Raw genomic sequence first — 26,783 nt, forward strand, 5'->3', positions numbered from 1 at the left:
TTTCATTTTAAAAAAACCATTGGAAGTTTGAATGAAATTAATTCAAATTTAAATATTATATCTTGGTAGAATCACCTGTATATAATATTGAGTTCTCACATCAAGTAATAATTTAGTATTATATCTTTCCATTTATTTATTTTATATCATTTAATAGTATTTTACAAAGTTATGCAAAGAAATCTTACACATCTTTGGTTTTTTCATGGGTAAATTTGATTGCTAATGTGAATTTTATTGCTGTTACTACTGTTAACTGGATTTTCTCCTCTTACATGTTTAATTATTTCACTGCTGGTTTAGAGGAAGGTAAATTATTTAAGTTTGCAACCCATATTTGGCTACATTGCAAACATTCTAAGTTCTGGTAATTTGTCATTTGATTCTTTTAGGCTCTGTGGGCAGATTGTCACACGGCTTGTGAATAACCAAAATTTGGTTTGCTTTTTGTTTTTGTTTTCCATCCACATACTTCTTTTTTTCTTCCAGACTTAGTACATTGGCTGGGATCTTCAGTATAAGAACAAACAGTATTGCTGACCGCATCTTTATCTTATTTTTGGCTTGAAGGAGAATGCTCCTGCTGCTTCACTGCGAAGTGTGACATTTCCTGCACAGCCCTGTACTTCCTGTATGAAGTAGATAGCTTCATCAAGTTAACATAGTTCCCTTTTAATCTTAGGTTGAGAATTTTTTTTTCCTTTTAAAAATGAATCGGTACTGAATTTTACTGTTTTCTTTGTATCTACTGGCTTATTCTCTTTTAATAAATTATTGTAGTACAATTACAGTAATGCTGAACCATCCTTGCAATCTTGGGTAAAATCTATTTGGTCATAATATATTATTTAATATACTTCTCAACTGACTTGATAATATTTTATTTAAGACTGTTACTTCTACATTCATAAATGATATTGACCTATAGTTATTTCCAGTGTATCTCCTTGGTGGTTTGGTATCAATACTTTTAAACTGAATTTCCTTTTTAAAAAAAATGTTCTGAAACAGTTTGTAAACTATGAGAATTACCTGCTCAAGAACTTGGTAGGATTCATCCATAAAACTCTAAAACCACCCACGAAACCAATGCTTTTTCATGGAGACCTTTAATGTTTCAAAATCATCTACGGTAATTGATCTACTTAGGTGTCCTACTTTCTCAGGCAAATTTTATTAATTTATGTATTCTGTTTCATGAGGAATGTATCTGTCATCTAGAACTTCAAATATATTGACAGTTTTATAGTTTTCTTGTAATTTAAATTTTTTAATTGTATTTATGGTAATAATCCTTTTTCTCTACTGATTTTATTTGTGCCTTCTCTTTCCTTTATCTTGATCATATTTTTACCTTTATCAAGTTTTTCCTTCTGTTTTGCTTGTGCTTGTTTTTTTTTTTTTTAATTGTATTGGAGTATAGTTGATTTACAATGTTGTGTTACTTTCAGGTGTACAGCAAAGTGAATCAGTTACACAAATACATATATCCATTCTTTTTCAGATTCTTTTCCCATATAGGTCATTACAGAGCACTGAGTAGAGTTCCCTGTGCTACACAGTAGATCTTTATTAGTTATCTATTTTATATAGAGTAGCGTGTATATATCAATCCCCATCTCCCAATTTATCCCTCTTCCCCTTACCCCCTGGGAACCATAAATTTGTTTTCTGTATCTGTAACTCTATTTCTGCTTTATAGACAAGTTCATTTGTACCCTTTCTTTTCAGATTTCACATATAAGCGATATATTTGTCTTTCTCTTTCTGACTTATTTCACTCACTATGACAATCTCTAGGTCCACACGCGTTGCTGCAAATGGCATGTGCTTGTTTTATTGCTTATTATTTTTCCAACTTAGCTCATTTATTTTTAGTTATATCTAATTTTGTGACAAATTAAGGGTATGACTTTTGGCTGCATTTAATGAGTTTTGATATGAGGTTGTTTAGCATTTAGTAGTTCGCCATCTCCATTTCTGTATCCTCTACCTCTAGAGTTATTTAGAAATGTGCACTTTAAAATACAAATATTTGGTGCTTGTTGTTGTTAATTTCTGATTTCATTTCACTGTGGTCACAGAGCTTGGCCTGCATATAATTTTAAAATATTTTTTCTGGTCTAATAGAATCAATTTGTAAAAATGCATCATGTATGTTTGAAAGAATGTACATTCTCTGCTACACACACAGTTTTTCTCTCTACCCCAATAAATACAGCTTGATTGTGTTGCTCAAATCATTTATATCCTTATTTATTTTTCACCTACTTGATAAATTGGGGAGTTCCAATTTATGCCTTGCAGTTTATCAGTTTTCACTTTCCATATTCAAAGCTATATTTTTAGATGCGCAAGTTTCATGACTTTTACATCACTGTGGTACAATCTGTCTATTTATCCATATGAAATATCTGTCTTTTAATGCATTTTTGCATTGAATTCGATTTCATACTATATTAGAATTGCTAAACCAGCTTTCCTTTTGGTAGCATTTGCTTAATATCTTCACATTGCTTTATTTTCAAATTTTCTATGTTGTTTTACTTTAGATATGTCTACTGTGCACAGCATATACTTTTATTCCAGTTTTATTTTAGTTTCTGCCTATTAATCAGTGTTTAGTCCTCTCACATTTGTTGGAGTTACTGCTTTATTTTTAACTTCTTGTCCTTTTATTTATTTTTTTTCTGTTTATTCAGGTTTATCTGTGTCTGTTTTGTCCCAATCCTAGTTTGTATTACATAGATCAAGGTTTTTGGTCATCTTCTTTCCTCAGTGAGTAAGTAATGTATATTGTTTCTATTCTTTTCTAGTGGTTACTATTAAAATGTTTAACTGTGCACTAAAACCTATATTTTTCAAAAAACTTGCAGAGTTAATAATATTTCTATTCTCTCCCTCTAACAAGACAAAAAACCTTATCCTTCACGTCCCCACTCTCTCTGTACCTCCACATCCTGTGTTAGTAATGTATACAATTATACTCCCATATTGTTACTTAAAATATTTCTGTTATTTTTTATGATCAATACTTATTTAGACTTAAAATATTTGTTAATATCTTTCCTAATCATTGGTTCTTGTATCTTACCCACCCCACCCCCACCTTCATCCTGAATTCATTTTCCTCTTCTTGGAGTAAAACCTCCAGTAACTATTTCAGAGAAGATCTGGAGGTAGTAAACTTTCTAAGTATCCCATCTTCACACTAGGATGATAGTTTGATATAATATAGAATCTCAAATTCATAGTTATTTTTCTTTATTACTTTAAAAATGTGCTCCATTATCTTCCTCTGACTCTCATTGCTTTGTAGGTGATCTGCCTTTGCTCTCAGACAGTTTTTAAGAATTTCCTTTTATCCTTAAATTCTAAAATGTCCCTAAAATGTCTAGTTATGTATTTTTGTGTTATTATTATTTTACGTTTGCTTCGTCATTCATAAGCCTTTTCACAGGGAATCAGTTTTTAATGGGAAGAAATTCTCAGCCATTAATTTTTCAAATATTGCTTCTCATCCTATTCTCTCCTTGAACTCCTTCATGCTGGATTTTGGGACTTCTAGGTTTATCCTTTGTGTGTCTTAAATTTTAGTTCATATTATCTAACACTAACTTTTTTGCTAAATCCTTGGAGAATTCCTTATCTCAATTTTCCGGAAAGAGTATGTGTTTAGTCCACTATCTTAAAGTTAGAAATCCAAAGTGCAGACAGAGCAAAAGGGGACCCATGATTTATTCTCCTTCTTCTTGGGAGGAACACTGAGTGTCACTCATCTCATCATGTTAATATTCCACTAGCCAAATATTTTTGAAGGAAAAGTAACCACAATTTATTAAACATGTATGTGTAACAGATACTGTACCAGGTGTTTTTTTCAAATTTTACATAAGTCCGTACTATCACCTCATTTCAGAGAACATCCAAATAAACATGCTGAACAAGGGTACTGCTTAGTTTGTGGCCAAGTTAGAAATGCTCTACTACACTGTGTATCTTCAACAAGGGAATGATGCAAAACTTAGCAAAACCACCATGGTGATTTCTAGATAGATGTTTCTGGAATTCTAAGTGGGTAGTGCTCTTTACTATATAAAAATACAGTAAATCTTACATAACTAGGCATTATTAGCACAATGTTCCCTTCCATAACAGCATGAAAGGTGTTATGATTAATTTTTGGCTCGTACTACTGTTTGGTATAATTTATTAATAACAAAAGGTAGAGATAGTATTTTTTTAGGGTAAAAGGACACTATTCAAGTAATTCTGCTTTTTTTTTAAAGTACAGGTGAGAAACTTGGTGAGAAAGGTTACAGTAGGAGTTGTTAATTAAGAAATACTTATGTCTTCTACTGCCATGCGCACCCTGGAACTAGTATGATAGATAATACTGTATACATGGATTAGTAAAGATACTATAAACACAAGGGTATTAAGTACAGTACAGTCTCTTTTACCTGGAGGTCCAGGAAGGCCAGGTGGACCCTGTATTCCAGGAAATCCTCGCTCTCCTTTTTCTCCAGGCAAGCCAGGTAACCCAATGTTTCCTTTTTCTCCTACAGTTACACCAGTTCCAGGCTTAGGAATTACCTTTATTATGAAAGAAAAAATTAAAGGAATTCAAAGAGGAAGAGACTTGTTCTTCTGAAAATAACCTAGCTGCTACATATGATTACAATGCATCATTTTCACAAAGTATTCAGATGCAAAATCATCAAGGCTACTTACATAGATTGTGAGTCACATTCTATATCACTTCTATGCTTCAACAGATTAGAAAATGTTCAATGCCAGTACTAATATTACCCTCCTTCTGAGCCCCAGGCTTACAGAACTAGAATTATGTTTGATGTCTCCTATCTTATAATTCACATTCAATTCATTCCAATCACCTGAGCTTGACAATTCTTTACTACAAAAGAATTGGCTTTCCAATGTGTCCCCTTCTTTCTTGCTGCAACAGCTTCTATAGTTACCTCACACTTGGACTAAGAGAAGCAACTCTGAGCTTGTTCCCTTTAATCCAAAGCTACTATGTGGACACGCTTCCTTAAAAACCAATTTTTCTGTGTTAGCCTGTTAAAGGACTCAAAATTGCTCACTACTTCTTACTACATCTGATATCACTTTTAACCCTGGACTCTGTCAAGTCACTCCTCACTCCCAATACCTCTCTCACCTGTTTCATGTCTTGTTATTCCTAGCAATGACTTTTTAGGAGAGTGAGGTCTGATTATAACCACTTCATGCATATTACACATTCTTGCTTTTACCTTTGAATATGCCATTCTAAACATCTATAATGTCTTTCCCCAATCTTTCTCTTTGCTCTTTGTCAACCCAAATTTCTTTCCTCTTCTTCTTAAAAGAAAAAGAAAAAAAGAAAACATCTCTTCCAGGAAGGCTTTGTTAATTAAAATCAACTAGCTGATCATTCCCTTTCTATCTTCTTAGAACCTCATGCCTAAATAATTTTATATTAAATAATCTAAATATAAAGAAATTAACTTCATAGTGCTATAAAAGTAAAGTAAGCTTTAGATTTAAGAAACTATCAGTCTGAGATAGAAATCATCACCTACTGGCAAAGTGAGATATTCATCCTGGCTCCTTTGGATATAAGAAATATTCAGACAAACGGACACTGAAATTTGTGGGACCTAGAACTGGGACAGCAGTTCAAAAGGGGAAGTGAGCTGTTGGATAGGATTGCACTCCCAAAATTTCCATTTCTTCTGATGTTCATCAAAATTTAATCATCTCATTTTTTAGAGAAATTACTTCTTAGAGAAGTAAAACTGATTTAAAAATGAAAGTGAATAAAAATTGTCTAAGATCTTCTTTAAGTACATCCTCATTAGATTTGGTAAAGCACAAAGTATCAATATCTGAGACTCACTATGGACAAAAACAATTAAATGAATGTTATTCAAATGTCTGAACCTACAGGTTTTATGGCACTTGCCTCTTTGCAGCTTCAGTGAAACCTAAAGAGTCTTAGCACATTTCAGTGAAAGGAAAACCAGTATGTCAACTGCAACAGTGATATTATTCTTAAGAAGAATGAAAATATATTTGACTAGAATTTCATGGTGAATGCAAACATGACAGAAAATTTGTAAACCCCTCAAGTATTTTTCTATAGAGCAGTTTCCTACATTTCTTATTAAGAGCCCCTAGAAGCCACACACCCAGGGAAGAAAGAGGTGTGAATCAGACAATTACAAATTGAGAAAACCTATTAAGACCAAATCCATCTTTACCCTGAGCTCTGCAGGGGAAAGGACCAATCCCTAGGTCCCCAACAGTTTTTTTTTTTTTTTGAACCTTTGTAAGCAACACTTGCACCACCTGCTGGTTACTTGAGAAATGGTTTGGCAATCAGGATGCAAAACAACCTAATGCCACAATTTTGGACCTTTATTATGCAGAAGTAATACACAGGCAGAACAATGCAAAGACTTTGAGGTCAACATCACTGAAGTTTTGGACGTAAAGACTTTTAAGCCAGGAGAGGTTGATCTTGGAATTTTGTGTTCTATGAGGAAAAGGTACGGAGTATATAATTAAGACAAAAATTAAAATGCACTAATAAATTTAATAAATAAAACCTGAAAGAAAAAAAAAACTTACAAGTCCAGGAGGCCCAGTTGGGCCAATGTCACCTTTTTGGCCCTGTTCAATACAATTGTAAAATAGGTTAGTAAAAAAAATCACATGAAAACATCAATTTCCTCAAAGATATAACAGATAACTAAGTTTCATAAAGACCCGGAAATTCATAATAAAATATCTCAAAGAGAAATACAAAATGAGTTAATGAAACAGTACTTAGCTATGCCTAGGAAGACCTGTGATGTTGGCTCAGATTTATAAGCTATATGATGTTTACCAAATCAATTAACTTCTCTGCCTTACATGTAGACCAGACCTCTAAGGTATGTCTAGCTGTAACGTCCTTTGATTTTAGGATACCTATTTTTCAGCAAACTGTAAATACTCTATATAAAGAAGATGCTGAATTTAAAAACTGGTATCAGCTAGAATCAGCAAAAATCATTACTTTTTTTTTTTTTAACATAAAGCCATGCTCCCTTTCAAAAAACGTGTTAAGGGCATAAGTTTAGTGTCATTTCCACCTGTGACATATTTTAGAGCAGATGGACTTAAATATCATCAGGAACAGTTAATAAATCATAATTACTTTTGTGACTTTGCTCTTAGAATCTAATGGAAGACAAATTCAGACAAAACTGTTTATCCTTAACCAGTAGCTACAATAGCTGAAGAACACAGTATTCAACTGTTACTCTATTAGCCAAGACCCAATGTCTCTCTCACATCTTTATTCTCATTTTAGACTTGTTCATTGGAATCTTTCATCTATAAGCTCCTTTTAGTTTAAGAAGACACTCTGTCCTATAACTTTACTTACAACTAGAAAAACAGAATTCTCTTCTCTGAGTATTTATTATCTTCCTTTATTCTAGCTGTGCCTCTAAAGCCAAGCTAGAGTTTAGAGATAAACCACCATTAAAACAGGTGCCCTCTGGGTACATTTAAGTTTGTAATACCTTTCCCTCCTTGCCTGCAAAACAAAGCTTTTCAGTTTTGGTTTTCATAGAAAGCAATTAAAGATCAGAGAGATTGGAAAACTGGATATTTTGTGATTTGCTATAAACAGAATTGTGTGCTTCATACATTCTTTCAAAGTCACTTTTAAAATAGGTAGCTAAATAAATGACTTCAGTCAGGCTGCATAGCCAAATGAAAAAAAAAAAACAAAACACAACAAAGAATTAGCCACAGACTTCTAGACAATAACTCCATAGAGAATGGAAATGTTTAGTGGCAACATTCTAAGTTCACAGCTATAAGCCTTTTTAGTATGAGGACCTCACTAAAATAGTGCTGAATCCTCTTTCTGGAGAACAAAAGTTTCGCCGATACATGCTCAAAGAAAGGCATCAACTTTTAACAATGGAAATGCTAAAGTTAAACAATTCTCCATGTATTTCTATCACATGGACTGTGATTCAGGATAGTGAATGAAAATCTAGAGGAACCGGTATAAAAGAAAAGGGAGCAACACCAAAATATGGATAAAGAAGGTATGTTTTGAATACAAAAGCTAGTTATTTAGATTTTTTTCATTTACAACTCAAACTTGGCCAAGAAAAGGACTGTGCTAACTAGAATAAAACCAGTCACTTCAAAGTATTAAAATTCTTACCTTTTCTCCTTCCCTTCCTGGTTCACCAGGGTAACCAGGATCACCAGGCAAACCCTTTAAAACATAGAAGACAGTGACATCAGCAAAAATGGTGGAGTAAGGACCTCCAAATATCTTCTCCTCCATAAAAGCAACAAGGACACTGGCAAAAATGGTAAAAGTCAACCTTTTTAGAACTCTAGAAATTAACCAAAGCCTTGCAGCAATCCAGGAAGTGTTTCTTGAAAAAAAAATACAAGATTGAATCTTAGTAAAAACACAGAGGTTTGTGGCTCTGTTTCCATCTCCTTTCCTCAGTTCTGCAGTAGCCTTGAAAACCAACAGCTCACACACAATCAAGGTAAAAACCAGCAGCGCAGCAGCAACTGGAACGGAAGGAACCAGGCTGAAGTTTCTTCAAAGCCCCATTCCCAGAGAACTGCCATTTTTGACCTGTCTGGTGGTTCCCCCCAAAGATCCCACTTGCAAGACTATCTTTATTTGACCTAGTTTTAGTTCTCCCAGAGCAAACAGAGAAGAGCCTTTTCCCTGGAGATATCTGTCAAAAACAATCAGAGGCAATTGCTGAACATCATGGCTGCCTAAATCATTGTTTCAAAGGAACCCAGTAACTGAGGCCCTGTATTTAATGCCCCTCATGCCATTCTATATGTTTTAAGCCATTGGTGAATCTAGAGTTTATAAGCTGAGGACTACTTATGCAGGAAAATCATCTGGAAATCAATTTATCTGACTTTATTACTTACAACTTCTAGTCTTGTTAAGAACACTCCCTTTCCTTCAGAATAGTCTGCAAATTTCATCAAATTTTCTATCTGTCCTTGGAAACCTCTTTTAACATCTATGGTGGATACTCTTGATACCAAGGCTGCCTAAAATAATGTTCCTGGATTTGCATATTTTCATTTTCCTCTTTTTTTGGGTAGTAATTAGAATTATATGGTAAAACTTTTACTGAAAAAACATACATTCACACAAAGAAAGTATGTGAATGTTTTTAGCAGTTTATGACAGCCAAAATCAGAAACAACCAAAATATCCTTCAATGGATAAATGCATAAACAAACCTTGGAACATTCATACAACCACACACTGGTCGGCAGCTAAAAGTGAATGAACTACTGATATACAGTACAGTGTGTTAATGCTATACGAAAGGGTTCTGATTCAAAAAGCTATATACAATATGACTCCATTTATATGACACTCTGGAATAGACAGTATTATAGGGATGGAGAACAGATCAGTTGTTTCCAGGGGAGGTGGGGGGAAGGGTAGGGAATAACTACAAAAGATTATGAGAGAACCTTTGAGGGGAGGCAGCTATTTTTTATTATGGAGATCGTTATAAAACTGTATGTGTTTAGCAAAAGACAGAACTGTATACTACAAATGGTGCAGTTTACTGTATACAAATTGTATCTCAATAAATCTGACAAAAATCTTTCTTGAAAAACAGAGAAATTTCAAATTCATATTGAAAAGAAAAAGAAAGGATAATTTCCATTCATTTAAACTATTTCCAAACCCAAGCCTCTTTGCCATCCTGCTTCTTTACCAACATGTACAAATGTTGCCATTTTTTTTTTCTGAGGGAAGGGATGGGCTTTAAATACTCACTGGAATTCCTGGTTGGCCATTCTCTCCATCTTTGCCCGGTTTACCCTATAGGATTCAAGGAAACGTAAGAATAAAAATTTGTTATTTGGAAATATAACGTTAAAGAATATTACATGCTTTTGCCTGCCTGGAACTCTCTTAAGCATACTTTTTGGATGTCAATGTTATAATAAATAAATGACTATGTCAGTCATGACGTTTTTAGGCAATGAAAGCAGAATTTAAGAGGATAAAAACGACACACGTGTGTGTGTGCACTGGTGTGCACATGCATACACATAGACACGTTTAAAATTTTTTGCAAAGAGTATTAGTAGCCATAACACTTACTCTTTTGCCAGGCTCTCCTTGCTCACCCTTCTCACCTTTCACACCACCTGGAGGACCCTGTACATACAAAAGCAATTTTACATTGGTTCATGGAGTACTGTGTGTCAATACCAATTTACATTAAATGATGCTGAAGAATTTTAGCTTACTTACTGGAGGACCACGTATCCCTGGAGGTCCAGGAGGCCCTCGGTCACCAGGAAGTCCCTGTGCAGTAGTAGGGAGGAAAAGGAAACCAATATTAATACTGTTAGTATTAGAGCTAGCTAGGAACACTTTTAACTAGCTGAACTATAGGCTCATGTAATATAACCAACGATAACAAGATGTTTCAAGTTCAAAGTTGAAATCTACTAGGAAAAAAATCTAGAGCCATATTTGCTCATTTCAGTTAATTTTTAGTGCATGTACAAGCCAAGTTTTGAGGTAAATAGCAAGAAAACACTTCAGGTATTAATGATTTTTTATTCTTACAAAATATTTCATAAAAAGCAAGAGTACCTAAAACTTGGAGATTTGGGAGCTATATAACACACATACATTCTGGCAGAGATTTAAATGGCCCGATACATATTGATGGTAGAGTTTCCATATAATTTGTCCTTTATTCTTAACTTTCTTATTAGCCTTTAAGTGAAACAGTGCATACACTCTATTGAAGGGTGAGCCATTATTCTATAAAAGATGTGGTTGATCTCATCTATTCTAGTAGAAGCAATGTATCAGAAAATTATTTCTAAACACAAGGTTTAATAGAGTAATACCATCTTTCTCCCCACTTATCAGTGAAATGTAGAGAACACAGTCATCTAAAACAATGACTATCTTACCATGACTTGATTTTGTATATAAAGGTATTATAATAGCCAAAAATGGGGAAAAAAATCCAAGTGTGCATCAACTGATGAATTAATAAGCAAAATGTGGAATATACACACAAAGGAATATTATTCAGCCATAAAAAGGAACAAAGCACCAATACATGCTACAACATGGATGAACTTGAAAACATTATGATAAGTAAAAGAAACCAGATAGAGAAGACCATATAGTATATGATTCCATTTATATAAAATGTACAAAATAGGCAAATCTACAGAGCCAAAAATTAGATAAGTGGTTGCCCAGGGCTCAAGAGTTTGAGGAGAAATGGGGAGTGACAACTAATAGGTATGGGGTTTTGTTGGAGGGGGCTCATGAGAATGTTCTAAAATTAGACTGTAGTGATGATTTCACTACCCTGTGAATATACTAAAAAAATGCAATTGTGCACTTCAAATGGGTGAATTGTATGGTATACAAAGTATATCTCAATCAGACTATTTTAAAATTTTAATTATCTCAAATCCTTGTTATTTCAAAAAGATTTTCACATATAACCTTATTCTGGCTTGTAATAATACATTTTAATGGAATGCCACTTTCATAGCAAGATATTCACTGATTTCCTCCCTACATACTCACCTGATCTCCTTTCTGAAACTCTACATCAATTGGTCTTTTCTGTTCACTGATCTGCCCAGGTGGCCCAGGGGGGCCCTGAAGACCTTGCTCACCCTGTTTGCAAGATAAAACAAGAAAGTGATTATTTCATAGTTCAAACAGACAATAATATAACATGTAAGCTAAGTCAGTTGCAAAAAGCAAAAACACAAGTTCAAATGACTATGAAAGGAAAAACTTGAGGGCTAAATAATCAATTTTCTTCTTTACTCACTTTTTCACCCTTGGGTCCCTGGAAATTTAAGCCCATATTCCCCTGAAGAGAGAGATTTCAATTTAAAACCTCACTGACAATAACAAAAATAATCCACACCAAATAAAAGATGTAAAAAAATAAAATTAAATAAAACTACCTTTGGTCCTGGAAGTCCTGGTGGGCCAGGAGGGCCCTAAGAATAAAAGACACGGAAAAGGGAAAAAAGTGTTATATTAATGAGTATATTAAAAAATTATTTGGTTTCATAAAAAGTGAGGACTGAAAAAGCCCTTCAAAATAGTATTTCCTGGGTTTTTTTCTCATTGTTTTCTGGTCAGAGACACACACTTAAATTGATTTAAAGAAACTAGATGATTGTGGAGACTTCTCATAACGGCTACAATTGGGCGGAGGAAGAAATGCAAGGATGGGTAGAGGCAGAGGGATAGCACTTGTGCCAAAAAAATCAATACTAAAATTAATCTCAACAAACATCAAATTTATCATATCAGAATTATAGGTTAAATTTAGGTACCCTAAGACAATTAACTGTCTAGTTCTAAAAAGCATGTGTTTATGTTTTCAGTCCAGTTTTATTTTATAAAATCTTTGTATATTTGAGAATGTTTCAAGGTTTGAAAAGTTAAATTGGCATTTGTCTGTCCAAGTATATCACTTCTTGATGTCAACTGACCTATTTATTTACATATTGTACCTTGGTGGCATTTGTAAGACTTTGCTTCATCTGTCCCTGTTAATTGCAGGGACATTAAGAAGTTCAGAGTGAATCTGTCATGTGGCCACAAGAGTTAAGGAAATTCAAGGTGTAACAATACACCTAAGGTAGGCCAAGGGTGTAATAACAGAGTTAGGAAAAAGTGCCATGGTCCAGAATCTCACGTTCTGCAAGACATCTACAACTAAAACAAGCTAAACAGAGAAGTTTTCTAATCCTCTCCCAAAGATTTCCAAAAAAGCAGAAATCACAATCTTCTTCTGGTAGATCTTCTAGTATTTATCGAATGTTATTTCCTTCATTCACGAATAGAGGACCAATTGTCACAAGCAAAAATTACAATCTATAAAGGTATAATGAAAACTGTCACTTAAATATATGGAAGATGAGGGATAGAGTGGCACATGAGAAATTACTTTGACTGAAGTACAATTTTCTTGCCCTTTTAAGAGGGCAACAGCAAAGCTCTAAGTCTAAAACATGACTTGAATGAAATCTAAGTATTTCAGGGGTAAAAGTACTTACAATTTATTAGAGTAGAAAATATAAGTGACCATACAGGTAGTAAAGTAAGAGAACTGGTTGCACATTCAGGGTCTTTATAAGTTTTTGCTTCTTTCCTAGGGAATACAAATCCTTATCCCATTGCAGAGTGATTCACTACCCTCACTAATCCCACTGTTTTGTCACAGGCCCTTAAGAAATGAGAGCCGATATTTTTTTGTGAATACCTGTTTTTGTTCCTCTTTAACAGAAAATCACAGCTTGAAGAAACATATTTCATCAAGTGACTAAAAAACTGCCTTAGAAGACTTCATAAGATGGCCAGAACTGACAAAATATTTTAAAACTTTTCTTTTGTGTACCTCATTTTTTCCATCTATAAAATGTAGCAATTACTTAGCATATATATTGTTCACCATAACACTGTAAAATCTCCCACAAATAAGAAAATTTAAGAAAACTATAGATTGTGAACATTGTAAATGTGTTATACTTTCAAGTAATATAAATAATATTTGTGAAAGGAATCAAAATAAAAGGAGGAGAAATGAAACTACAGGAGCAAGCTTACCATCAAACCCGGTGGTCCTGGGGGACCAATTGGCCCTGGTACACCAGTGGGACCAGGTGGGCCCTGTTATAGAAGTAGAAGAGAAGGATGAGGAAAAAAAACTCTCACTGTATTGTATAAAGAACTAAATGGATGAAATTTAAACTTCAGTTGCCAGAATTCTGCTCTACAATTCTATAATTTTGAAGTATTATAAGCAGAATTTTAAAATGTAGAAGAACAAAAGGATTCAATAACTATAAAGAAATTCAACTAAACAGAATGGATGCAGCTTTCAGAAAACGTATGCTTTACAGTGGTACATAACAAATATGGGACGAACACATAGTAAGGAAGTTTTAAAATATAAAGCAATAAAGATGGGTATTTAGTGGGGCTTTTATACTAGAAATGGGAAGGGAAAGGCTACCAGTTTCAAGGTGGCTTCTCTAATTTTAAAATAAAATAAATAAGATTAAAGACAAAGAGGGAAGTGAGAATAACTGGGACAAAAGATAAGGGAATGATGTAACTGTTTTGGAACACAATTTGGCATCTTAAGAAGTTGAAAATTTGACTGCCCTGAAATCTAGTAATTTTATATCTAGGTATAAATCCTGGATTATTTTGTAATTTAAAAAAATCTCGAAACAATCCAAATATCCAACAATAGGAGATCAGAGAAACAAATTCTAGTAATATGCAAACAATGGACTGTTATATGGAAGTGAAACTGAATGAACTACAGCCACATACAACGATATGGATGAATCTTATATCAAATAGAAGAAGTTGGAGAAAACTACACATAAATTTTGTATTATTTTAAAAGCTAAATACTCTTGTTAAAAGATATATGCATATATAATAAAGCTATTTTTAAGAAGCAATGGAAAACCCAGGATGGTAGTTACATCCTAGGAGAATGTAGAAGGATGTGACTAACAAGGAAACCACAGGTTACTCAAAATTATTTGTAATGTTCTAGTTCTTAAACAGTGTGTTGGGTTCATAAGTGCTCATTTGGTTGTTATGCTTCATAACCTACATATATTTTGTTTGTATTCTGATATTTTCAAATATAACATAAAAATTTATAGGAGATAAAAAATTGGGAGTACTTAAGAACATATGGATGGCTGATATCAAGTATGGAATGAGAAGGTGGTTAATGAAAAAAGTCCCTGACCTTGCATCTTAGTAATCAAATATTAGAATGTACTGATCTTTATTTTTTTGGCAAAGCAATCAATCTTCATGAAATATAAACCTCAAGAAATTAATTTCCTAATTTATAAATTCACAAAAGTTATTGTTGTCTCCACGTATGTTATATGTAGACTGACATGACTATTTTTCTTAAGATTATACTTGATGTTCATTATGCATAAACTTTATTCTTTTAGCCTTCAAAATACGTTCATATGTTATGTGTAACTGAAAATGTTACAAATGATGTCTTCTAATATCTTAAATGGGAAACCCACAATTTTAATTTTTAATCAGACCATTTACCCCTACCACCCTGTTGATGTCCACAGCACAGGAATAAGAATATAGAAGCCTATTTCTGCTGTGAAATCCCAAAACAAAAATTTCCATGGAAACTGGATTGAAAGGTAAAAGAACAAAGCAGTGCTTCTTAAAATTCTCCCTGTCCAGATTGCTTTTATTTTGACGTACAAGGGACCTGCAATGTCTATCAAACCTCCGATGGTAATTTCTATAACTAAAATAGAGTGTACTAAAGGCTGAGGAGAAAAAAGTGACGCTGTGGTCTGATTAATCAGTATAGCAAAGAAGAAAATCACCGAATACTTACTTGTATTCCAGGAGGGCCTGGATATCCGGGATTACCCTTTGGTCCTGGCAGTGATGACATAATTATACTACCTGGTTCTCCCTGAAAGAAACCATCAATGGGAATTTAAGTAATAGTTATGATACATGAAAACTGGCAAGAACACAAAAATGATCGGAGAATTCAATTTGTCACATAAGTGTCCCTGAAGATTAGGTGATCTTAGTAATTAACATGAATACATTTACCTTTTAAAGGAAAATGAGGAAGTGGCCAGAGTACACTGAAGTACAGTCGATTTATTAAAAACCTGTCATACCTTTAGCCACTCATTCATTAAAAACATTAAATATTAATATTTGCCAAGAATTGTGTCAGGCTTTGGATGCTTTGTACTAAAGAAGATAAACGAGACTTCTTTTCTCGTTGCACTAATAATATACTGGGGAAATTCAGACCATAACATGTTTCGGAGTATAAAGGAAAACTACATGGTACATCATAAAGAAAAAGTGGAGGACTAAAAAGAAATGATAATTATGTGACGTGATAGAGAGGCTATCATTACAATGGCAATCATATTACAAAATATAAGTGTATCAAATTAACATGTACACCTTAAATTTACACGTTATATGTCAAATATATTTCAACTTAAAGAAATAGTGGAGGAAATTAGTTTGGGTAGTAAAGAAGGGCAATCTATTAACATTTAGGCTGAGATCTAAAGGAAAATAAGGAGTCAGCCAGGTGAGGATGGGGGAAGAGCATCAGGCAGTGTAAGCAGCATGAACAAAGGACCCAGAAAGGGAAGAGTTTGGCACATTCAAATAACTTAACGCAGACTGGTAGGATCAGTAAGCCAAAGGAAAAGTGGTTTAAGAAGAAGGTTGGGAATGTGGGGCAAGGACCAGAATATGCAGGTCTTACAGGCCATAGAAAAAGAATGTAGACTTTATCTTGGATGCAGTGGGAAGCCCTTGAAGGTTTATAAGGAGGGAGATTAAATTTTTTTTTCATTTTGTGAGAGTCATTTATTGTTTTTTTTGCTAGTTTTTGCTGTACACCAAAGTGAATCAGCTGTATTTATACATATATCCCTATATCCCCTCCCTCTTAAGCCTCTCTCCCACCCTCCCTATCCCAGCCCTCTAAGTCATCACCCATCATCAAGTTGATCTCCCTGTGCTATGCAGCAGCTTCCCACTAGCTATCTATTTTACATTTGGTAGTGTATATATGTCAATGCTACTCTCTCACTTCGTCCCAGCTTCCCCTTCGCGTCCCCACCCTGCGTCCTCAAGTCCGTTCTCTGCATCTGCATCTTTATTCTTGCCCCGTCACTAGGTTCATCAGTACCATTTTTTTAGATTCCATATATATTACAAATACCGTATGCTAACTCATATATATGGAGAGTCATTTATTATGCAGAAAGTTCTTATATTCTTAGTGTATCCTGACTGATACTGACTAAACATTATTTAGGATTACAGCTTTCAGACTGTTGTATCTTTTGGTATGAAATGACATTATGCAATAGAAAGGCAACATATCACTCAAAACAAATATTCTGTCTTGCTGTCCCACAACAGAAACAGAGCCAGGTCTGGCATTAGGAGCCATGGAGGCGGCAAAAACCTCTCTTCTGGGATTCAAGGTTTCTCCGAAAGTTCTGTGCTTCATAACAAGAAGGGAGATTAAATTATTGATGTACATTGTTAAAAGATCATTCTTGGCTGCTCTGTACAGAATAAATCAGGCTGGGAGATGAGGGGGTGTGAAAAAAGAAACTAGTTAAGAGGCTACTACACTAGTCCAGATGAGGCATTATGGTTAGTGCGGTAGCAGTGGAAATGAATAAAAGTGGATGAATTTAAGATACATTTTATAGGCAAAATTAACAGTATTTAGAAATAGAATGGAATGAGGGGATGTGTGAAGAAGCAGAAGATGCAAATACTCACTCTCAAGTTTTGATACGTGTAAAAGTGTACATGATAGTGATACAAATTTTAGAGATGGGGAAAACAGAAGGAGCCCCCAGGTTTATTTGGGGGTCTGGGTTAACTCTGAACATGTTAATTTGAATGTCTGGGGGATACCTGAGTGGAGATGTCAGGGAATCAGTTTAATACATGCATCTAACTCTGAAGAAAATTCTGTTTTAGACACAGAAATGTAGGTGTTCCATAACTAGACAGCAATCAATACCATGAGCATTAATAATATTGCTAGGCATAGAACAGAAGAAGGAGTCAGGACTATGTCCTCATACCTGCTGGACAGAATAACATGAGCTTGTATAGAAGACTGTAGAATGACCAGAGATGCATAAGAAAAATCAGGAAAAGGTAGCATCACAAAAGCCAGAGGGAAAGAATATTTCTAGAGGGAGAAGGTGGTCAACTGTATCAAAATGTAATAAGGAAGGTATCAGAAAAGAAAGGTGAGTCTGATATACACATTTGCAAGTGAATCAGCCCATAAAAGGTACTTAAAACCATGAGAACAAAGGAGACTACTTAGGGAGAGCTTGTAAATGTGCACCTGCACAACTTCTAGAAGTATCCATTTTAAGACAGAAGTCAGAGACATTATCTGATTGAAGATGCAGGCTTTCCAAATATTTTCTTCACAATGTTTACCTTTCCAACATGAGATGCTTACCTTCATACCTGGGATCCCAGGAGGTCCCTATTATTAAAAAGAAAAGGGATTATTTTATATATATGAGAGGGGAGCAAGCCAAAGAACGCAAATGGAATAGACTACTATAAGATCATTCTGAGTATAAGGTATCTTAAGATACTTAGAGATGATATTTATATTAAATACCACAGAATGTTTAGTTTTACCAAGCAGAGAGCACTGTGTATTACTAACTTCTTTTATAAAAAATCCTCTTCTAGTTTACTACTTCAAAATGTACTACTCTGTTCCACATGAATGCACTACTCTGTTCCACATGAATGCACTGAGCTCACTTTCTACACTTCTGCTTCTTCTGTTAATTTCTGTGTCCATTATAATCCCAAATTTTATAACTTACTGGAGGACCCTGTAAACCAGGAAAACCGGGACTGCCTGGAAATCCACGTTCTCCCTAGAAGGGGTTAAAAATAAAGAGCTTAAGGAACAAAAACCAAACCATAACTGTACCAACAAACAATGACTTATTGAAAAGATTTCTGTAAAAGCCATTTTGAAACTTGCCAGATTGCCAAAAATTCATTAGCCTTCACTTTTCAATTACTTCAATATCAACTATCCATGTCAATTCAACCTTCTAAGATACTTTTATCTCTACTCCTCAATCCCAATCAGAAATAAAGAAAAAAATCTTCTACCTTGGTAATTTTCTCCTGACAAATCCATTTTGAGACAATCATACCACAGATTCCTGGCCATCGTCACATTTAATAGTTAATGATCTGCCCCAATTTCCTGCCCATGTATTATATAGAGTCTTATTTTAACTGCCCTGTTGCATTTTTCCTTTATCGAAAACTATTTCAAATTATTTTTGTAAAGAGGAAAAGATGGTAAGAAAGAATCCCATTAATATCACCAAGAGGACAATAATAGCAATAATTCTAGCAATTGCAGGTCATTATGTTCTCTAGGCACCCAATTTTTCTCACTCCCTATTGTAAAGTACTAATATGGACATTTGGTTTAGAAAACAAAAGCTAAAATTGCTGTAGAAGAACCCCAATGCAACCTCCTTTCAAATACCTATATGCCGTAGTAATCCTAGAAACATCCTTGTCAGAGGCTTAAAAGAGTAAAATGATTACAGCTGTGTGCCTTTGACTTATTGTCCAATACCCCTCTCTCCACCACTTTTTACACATGGAAAAAGTAGGCCCAGAGAGAAAGGAAGTGGCCTGTACATCGAGTTTAGAAGACAGAAGACAAAACAACCCATATATTCTGGCTCCATCTCTAGGGTTCATTCTATTAGTTACGTAGCTAGAAATATAAGAAACCATTTAATCTGAAAGTATACATAATAAATCCATTTTTAAAATTTTCGCTGCTCACATAACTGGAGGCTTCAAACACAAACTAATCATGAGATCTGCTAAGGTGCTGCTTTAACAAAAAGAAAGGAAAAGATCCCTTTAATCACATAGCATACCATTGCAGATATATCTGGTCTTCAAAATTAAAACTGGCTAGTGGTCTGTTTGTTGCTCAAGGCATGCTGGCAAAAAACAAACAAATTACCAGAATAGGCACACGAATGTAGCCTACTTTAACATGTAACATGCCATGCAAACTAATTCCACACTCGCCCCAAGCAGAAATGAATACAAGTAAGCCTCACAAATCCAAAATCAAAATCATAATAATAATAGTGCCATTATTATTATTATTATCAATATTATTGGCAAGGGTCACAATGACCCACAACGACTTGGAGAAATATTGGAGGTAAAAATAATTTTATTGCCTTCAAGTATACACTACAATGATTATCACAAAACGTAGCCTGCATAATGCAAAATAGTTTGCTCAAGGTATTTTAAATATATGCCCTAATATAAAATATGACAAATGTCATTAGTTAGAAAGATCTAGGGTATTTATTTCATAAATAGTTTCACAGAATATTATGTACAAAATGGAAATGCCAAAAGGATATACAGAAAATAATAATATATTTCATTAACCTAAAGGAAAATGAGAAAAGTGAGGGAATAAGACGTGGAAACAATAACATGTAAGCTTTTAAAAAGGGCAAATTTTCCTCTTTTTTTTTCTTGCTCTCACTTTATATTAAATCCAAATAATTGGATTTAGTCTTGACTAAAGACAAGAAAAGTGGGTCAGGAAACAATGTTTTATTTTTTCACTTGTTAAATTCATTATTTTCCCTGATGGAGAAGTTTAAGGTTTCATACTAATAGTTTATAGTAAAAACTGATGTGGTGTATTACATACAGATTTTTAAGATTTTTCTTAAGGAAGTTATTAGGCATGGTAAAAAAGATTTAAGAATGTGAAAGACTTGAAAACTTAAATTGTACCTAGTTTTAAAAAAAGGTAAAGCTAATGAATGACATTCACAAGTATTATTCTTAACAACTGATACAATCTTTGAAACATATATAACCTAATTCCTTTTTAACTCTCATCCTACCATTACACTAAACTCAAGAAAAAGGATTTGGTAAGTAATTTTCAACCCAGTACAATATCCTAGCTAATTACACATGCTTCAAGAATTACTGATGCTTCAATATACTGAAAATGTTAACTCAGAACATACCCTATGGCTGTCCTAGACATGAAGCTACCTATATCTCTTCTTTGACATTCTTCATATTGATTCCTTGAAATTTTTAAGTATATAATTATCAAGGATATTGCCTAAGATTAAGTCAAAGAAATCTCACCTTGGTTCCATTGCATCCGGGGATACCTTGAGGTCCTGGGGCCCCATCATGGCCTGGCATTCCCTTTGAAAAGGAATATAACACATGTATAATATTTCTTAGATTACTTTTTAAGGGATTTTAAAATAAGAAGCCAAATCCTACTTACAGGAAGACCTGGTGTCCCTGGAAATCCAGGAAGTCCAGGAGGACCCTATAAGAAGAAATAAATTCCTTGAACCAAATAATAATCAATAACAATAAAATAATATCCTATCTAAGGGAATTATGAAAATTACATTTAGAATAGCAATGGACAAAATGTGTCTCATTGATTGTTTTTTTTAGGTTTATTTATTTATTTATTTTATTGGCTGTGTTGGGTCTTTTTTGCTGTGCGTGGGCTTTCTTTTTAGTTGTCGTGAGTGGGGGCTACTCTTCGTTGTGGTGCGCGGTCTCCTCATTGCCGTGGCTTCTCTTGTTGTGGAGAACAGGCTCTAGGCACGTGGGCTTCAGTAGTGGCAGCACATGGGCTCAACAGTTGTGGCTCACGGGCTCTAAAGCAAAGGCTCAACAGTTGTGGCGCAAGGGGTTAGTTGCTCCACGACACGTGGGATCTTCCTGGAGCAGGGATCGAACCCGTGTCCCCTGCATTGGCAGGTGGATTCTCAACCACTATGCCACCTAGGAAGCCCCCTGTCTCATTGATTATTACCACTCATTCTTTTAAACACTGTAGAAAAAACCCCGATATGTGTTTAAAAATATCTTTTACAGAAAAGGAGCATTGTCTTTATTGCACTTAGTAGCAGCAGACAAATTAGCAGATCAAACGTTTTTGCTAAAAGACAAAGCGATTCTCCCAGGTTTGTGATGGGTATGGGTAAGTGGCAAATATATCTGCTCCTAAGAACATCAGTGTGATCACCCCCAAAATTCTTTAATTAAATTCCCGTTAGGATTGGCAAAAATACAAGTTTGACAAAATTCTCTGTAGGTGATGCTATGGGGAAAAGGTACTCTCATACAATTGCTAATGGGATTTAAACATTATGGAGAGGAATTTGGAAATATCTAACAAAATTACACACGTATTTATTTACTCTTTGAAGCAATTCATTTCTAAGAATCTATCCCAAAGGCACACAAGAAATTATGAAACAAAATATGAAATTCAAGGTTACTGACTGAAGGATTATTATAACTAAAGTTTAGAAACGGCCATATAACCATAGCTCTAGCTAAAGGTTAGAAACAACAGGGACACGACTAAATAAATTATGGTACATCCGCATAATATAAAACTATGCAGCTGTTAAAAAGAATGAGCAAAATCTCTGTACACTGAAATATGCAGTGATCTCCAGGATATAATGTTAAGTAAAAGAAACAAAATGTAAGTAGTGTATGTAATACACCAACTTTTTATAACAAGGGTAGTGATACTAAACAATGAAAAGATAAGCAGAAAAAATAAAAGTGATTACCTCTGGGAGAAGAAGGAAAGAGAATGGGGTGATGGCAAGGAAGGTTAGGTAGCATCTCTGACTATACTTTGTTTTATAGAACAATGTCACATTTTAAATAATAAAAAAATTAAAAAGAGCTAAAAAGGAAATCATTAAAAATTGAAAGCAAACTGAAACCAATGAACCTAATGTACATCAAATTGTGGACAATAACAATACACAGAAGAGAATTACTTCAAGTGTCTTTAAAACATGATATTTTGACTGAAATTAGTCAATTCGAAGGGGAAAAAAAGAATAGCAAAGAAATAATTAGTGGCATTTGAGAATTCTATTATTACTATTAAAATTGAAATGGTCACTTTGTTTATTTGTATCTTATTTTGAAACTATTATAGCTATAGTGTAGGACAAAGGAAATAATTAATTATAATTAATTACATTAATGTCATTAGGAATCAAGATTTTTACGTTAGGGAGAGAAAGGTGGCAGGGAGAGACAATAAGTATACAAAAACCTTTTTATTTTAAATTTCAATTGGAAGCAATAAAATGAACTCATGATATTTTTTCTCTTTAAAACATACTTATTTCTTAACTCTGTCCACTGAAAATACATCAAAACAGTGAAAAATCTAGTAGCAATGAAAACTCCTCCTATTCAGACTGTAGAATCTAAATCACTGATAAGAACCTGTAATCAGAGACATGGCCAATTCCAGATTTGGAGAGGACATGTATAAGATAAGCCTGAAGGGTCTTCTTGTGTCAGAAAGCAAGGAAATTACCAAAGATCAATAGAGTTTTGTCAACAGAACATAGCACAGGGGCCAACTTGAAGGGGCTCTCACAGACCAAAGATGAAATAATTTATGCTTCAAAAAGAATAATGAGTACAATTGATTGAAACACAGAAATTCCGTGTGTTTATAATGATAAATTCAAAAAAAACCTTCCTTGATCATCACTTGAAGTTCCTGGTATACCAACTCATTACCCTATTAGAATTTAGTGGATAAATTAGAATTCAAGCTAATAAAGTATAATTCAAGCTATTCAATGAAGGATTGACAGACTTTTAAAACATCATCCTGCAACTCTAAACTCTAAATGAAAAAAAGCTAGATCTAGCCAATGATCATCAACGGATGCTAAACCACTAAGTGAAAGGTGATGGGGAAAATTTTTGTTGACAGAATCAGGCTCACATATCTGAGACCACTGATCAAAACTGGCATCAAAAAAGTGGGATACACAGACATTTGTGCCATAAGATGTAGTTCAGTAGTAAGTACATAGCACCACCTATAAAGTACTGTTTTTCTATTTTCTTTAATTTTTTTGCAGTGTAATTTATATATAGTAAAAAGCACACATCTTAAGTGCACAGTTTTTCCTTTATTCCCAGAAAGTTCTCTAGTGCCTCTTCCGAAGCAACTTCAAATTTGCAGGAAATATGGGGGACAGAAGAACAACTTAAATGACATTATAAGGAAACAATCAGGCAGATCCAGAATGTGGAACACATTACAACACAAATGACCCAGTTTCTCCAAAGGCATTAATAAAAGAGGCTTAAGAAATACAGCAAGCAAATGCAATATGTAGAATTTGCTTGGATCCTGGTTTGAACAAACCAACTGCAAAAAGAGATCTTTGGGACAACTGACAAAATCTGAATATGGATTGATTAAAGTATATTGCACAGTTTTTGCGAAGTTTTTGAGGTGTAATAATGGTATAATGGTTATGTGGTTATCAGTTAGAGAAACATAATGAAGTATTCATTGGTAGAATGAATGATGTAAGGGATTTACTTTAAAATATTCCAAACAACAGTGATGAGGTATAGATGAAACAAAGTTGTCAAAATGTTGATAATTTCTGAAGCTGAGTGATGGCTCCAAGTTGGAGGGGGGGTCATTGTACTATATTCTGAGGAAACTTGTGTATGCTGTAAATTTACCATAATAATAAGTCTTTTAAAATCTGCATGCCGGGACTTCCTAGGTGGCGCAGTGGTTAAGAATCTGCCTGCCAATGCAGGGGACACAGGTTTGATCCCTGCTCCAGGAAGATCCCACATGCCATGGAGCAACTAAGCCCATGTGCCACAACTACTGAGCCTGTGTACCACAACTACTGAAGCCCACGTGCCTAGACCCCGTGTTCCACAATGAGAGAAGCCACCACAATGAGGAGCCCGTGCAACACAACAAAGAGTAGCCCCCCACTTGCTGCAACTAGAGAAAGCCCGTGTGCAGCAACAAAGACCCAACACAGCCAATAGATAAACTAATTAACTAATAAAATAAAATAAAATCTGCAGGCCAAGAGTTGCCTGTGAGCTGAGACCTGCGGATGCAGGAACTGTCAGGCCACCTATTTCTAAGCACTCTCAGACACTTGAAAATGGAAACTGATAGAGAGGACAGATTTTTTTCTAGTTTCAACAGTACTTAGAACATAGTTAATGGTAGCTACAGCTATTAAAAGACATGTTATGATTGTTATGAAGAGCTTTAATAGTATATTGATATTCAGTTATTATAGAAAAACAGATACATGTCTGCTAAAATAAACTAAGGGTTTTGAGTTTCTTCCCTGCTTTTCCAGTGCCCTACCCACACCAGTCATAAGCAGCACATAAGAAAAGCTAGGTGTTGTTAAGAAGTATATAGCAAACAGAATGTTTTAAATATTTACATAAAATGTGTACACCTACTAAATTTTTAGAGATCAGAGGATCAGAATATTTGTCTTTGCAACACACATAAATATGCTATGCTACCACCCATATATTTTATATTCAAATTGACCTTGTCAATCCATGAACACAGAATTTCAGAGCTAAAAGGGACCTTGGATATTGTGTTGTTTGACTCTTTAACAAATGAAGAAACTGAGGCTCAGAAAAGTTAAATATGATTTTCCAAAAGCCAGTACTATTTTTAAACTACGGTTTCCTCCCAAATCTAAAACACAGTGCAAAGTATATGTCAACCTAAAAGCTCTTCAGAAAAACCACACTAAATGTGCACTTCAATTTTGAGACACATCCCGATTTCCAGAACATTAAAACTGGAAAAGTCATACATCTTAGAACTGAGGAAATACTGTATTCTTCCAAAAATAGTTATTCTTTAACATAATGGTTTAAACTAGTGCTTCCCAAACTTATTCAAGATACACAAATAAAATTATAATATTTGTGTGTGGTACCTGGGGAGGGTACACAGAGTGACGTGATCAATCAGTCCTCTGGTTCAGATGATCACACTGGCTGGGAAGTTTTACTTTAAACCATTTGTATGATATATATTCTTAATAAATTGAAAAATTGTTGGAATTCAACACTTTCATATTTCTTAACCATAAGCTACTTTAAAATCTTCTTTCATTAGTTTAAACAGACATCTGGATATATTAAGATAACTATCAAAATACTAAAGAAAGGCTAATTGTAGACATATACAAACTCTTAAATTTAACTTTTTAAAGACTTCATTTTTCTTTCTGCATTTCAATATGAGTCTTTTCCAGTTGCCTCATAACACTTCGTTTGCTTCTTCTCTGTTTTGATCAGCAAAGCATTTGATACAGCAAATACCACTTACTCTGATCCCTTTTGGTCCTGGTGGCCCTGGAATACCATCATCACCCTGAAAAATACAACATATTTGGTTACTTTCCCCTCAAGAATAGCCCTCAAATAACTAATTTTAGACTGTAAACTGAGACAAATTTTTGTGAACCTGTAAAAGTTAGTGAGAAACTTACATATCCAAGGAAGAAGCATTTATTATTGAGACTGAAAGCACTGAGGAAGTCATATGCTACAAAGTAAGAAAGGTCTTTATTTACTGAGAAGAAAACTGTTGACATGTAGAAACTTTATACCTGTAAAGTTAATTATGCATCATGCAAGAAAAGAAAGATGAAATAGTAGTATAGATATTCCCCAACTCATTTATGCACAAACAAAATAAGAGCTGAAAATCGGGGCAGTTTCTATACTACATCAATCTGCTTCCCATGCTGCTAATAAATAGCATCATCTCTGAGCCTAAATATGAGCTGTTCTTGAGTTTGCTGTTTTAAACCTTTGCTATGTTTTATAAGGCGCTTTCTATTGGCAGAGGTAAGAAGGAACAAGAAAGAACAATAGACTTTCCTTTCAAGCTTCTGCTATAGACTCCATGCAAAAGAGGCTCCCCACATGTATGTTAACCTATTTACCCACTTCTAGTTACAACTGCATTGCTGAGAATTTAAAGTCTTGCCTCACTGAGTTTTAATAAGTAGGTTCTTTTTAAAATGGAATAAAGAAAACCTAATTCTACTCCAATAGGCAGGAATTTCAGTGGCACATACAGCTATTGGGCCACCATCTGAGCCTCTTATTAAAGGCTCAGAGTTTTTATTAAACTGGTGCATCTTGCTTTATACAA

General features: G+C 34.3%; 1 protein-coding gene across 3 annotated transcripts in view; it reads right to left on the bottom strand.

The window, feature by feature from the left end:
- The window catches only part of COL4A5 (collagen type IV alpha 5 chain), a 214,511-nt gene that overhangs the window by 77,820 nt on the left and 109,908 nt on the right, over positions 1-26,783 (bottom strand). For all 3 annotated transcript variants that reach the window (XR_009050252.1, XM_057717836.1, XM_057717835.1), the window contains 16 exons: positions 25,950-25,994; positions 21,033-21,077; positions 20,885-20,947; positions 18,532-18,585; positions 18,150-18,176; positions 15,501-15,581; positions 13,700-13,762; positions 12,046-12,081; positions 11,907-11,948; positions 11,654-11,746; positions 10,343-10,396; positions 10,190-10,246; positions 9,860-9,904; positions 8,240-8,293; positions 6,640-6,681; positions 4,464-4,596 (listed from right to left, as the gene is read on the bottom strand). Coding sequence is in view for 2 of the 3 variants with exons in the window: in XM_057717836.1 (XP_057573819.1) it covers positions 4,464-4,596; positions 6,640-6,681; positions 8,240-8,293; positions 9,860-9,904; positions 10,190-10,246; positions 10,343-10,396; positions 11,654-11,746; positions 11,907-11,948; positions 12,046-12,081; positions 13,700-13,762; positions 15,501-15,581; positions 18,150-18,176; positions 18,532-18,585; positions 20,885-20,947; positions 21,033-21,077; positions 25,950-25,994 (934 nt within the window). In the remaining variant the exon portion in view is untranslated. The remainder of the gene's footprint in view (positions 1-4,463; positions 4,597-6,639; positions 6,682-8,239; positions 8,294-9,859; positions 9,905-10,189; positions 10,247-10,342; positions 10,397-11,653; positions 11,747-11,906; positions 11,949-12,045; positions 12,082-13,699; positions 13,763-15,500; positions 15,582-18,149; positions 18,177-18,531; positions 18,586-20,884; positions 20,948-21,032; positions 21,078-25,949; positions 25,995-26,783) is intronic.

This window comes from Hippopotamus amphibius, chromosome X (genome assembly GCF_030028045.1).
Source record: "Hippopotamus amphibius kiboko isolate mHipAmp2 chromosome X, mHipAmp2.hap2, whole genome shotgun sequence".
Lineage (NCBI taxonomy): Eukaryota > Metazoa > Chordata > Mammalia > Artiodactyla > Hippopotamidae > Hippopotamus > Hippopotamus amphibius.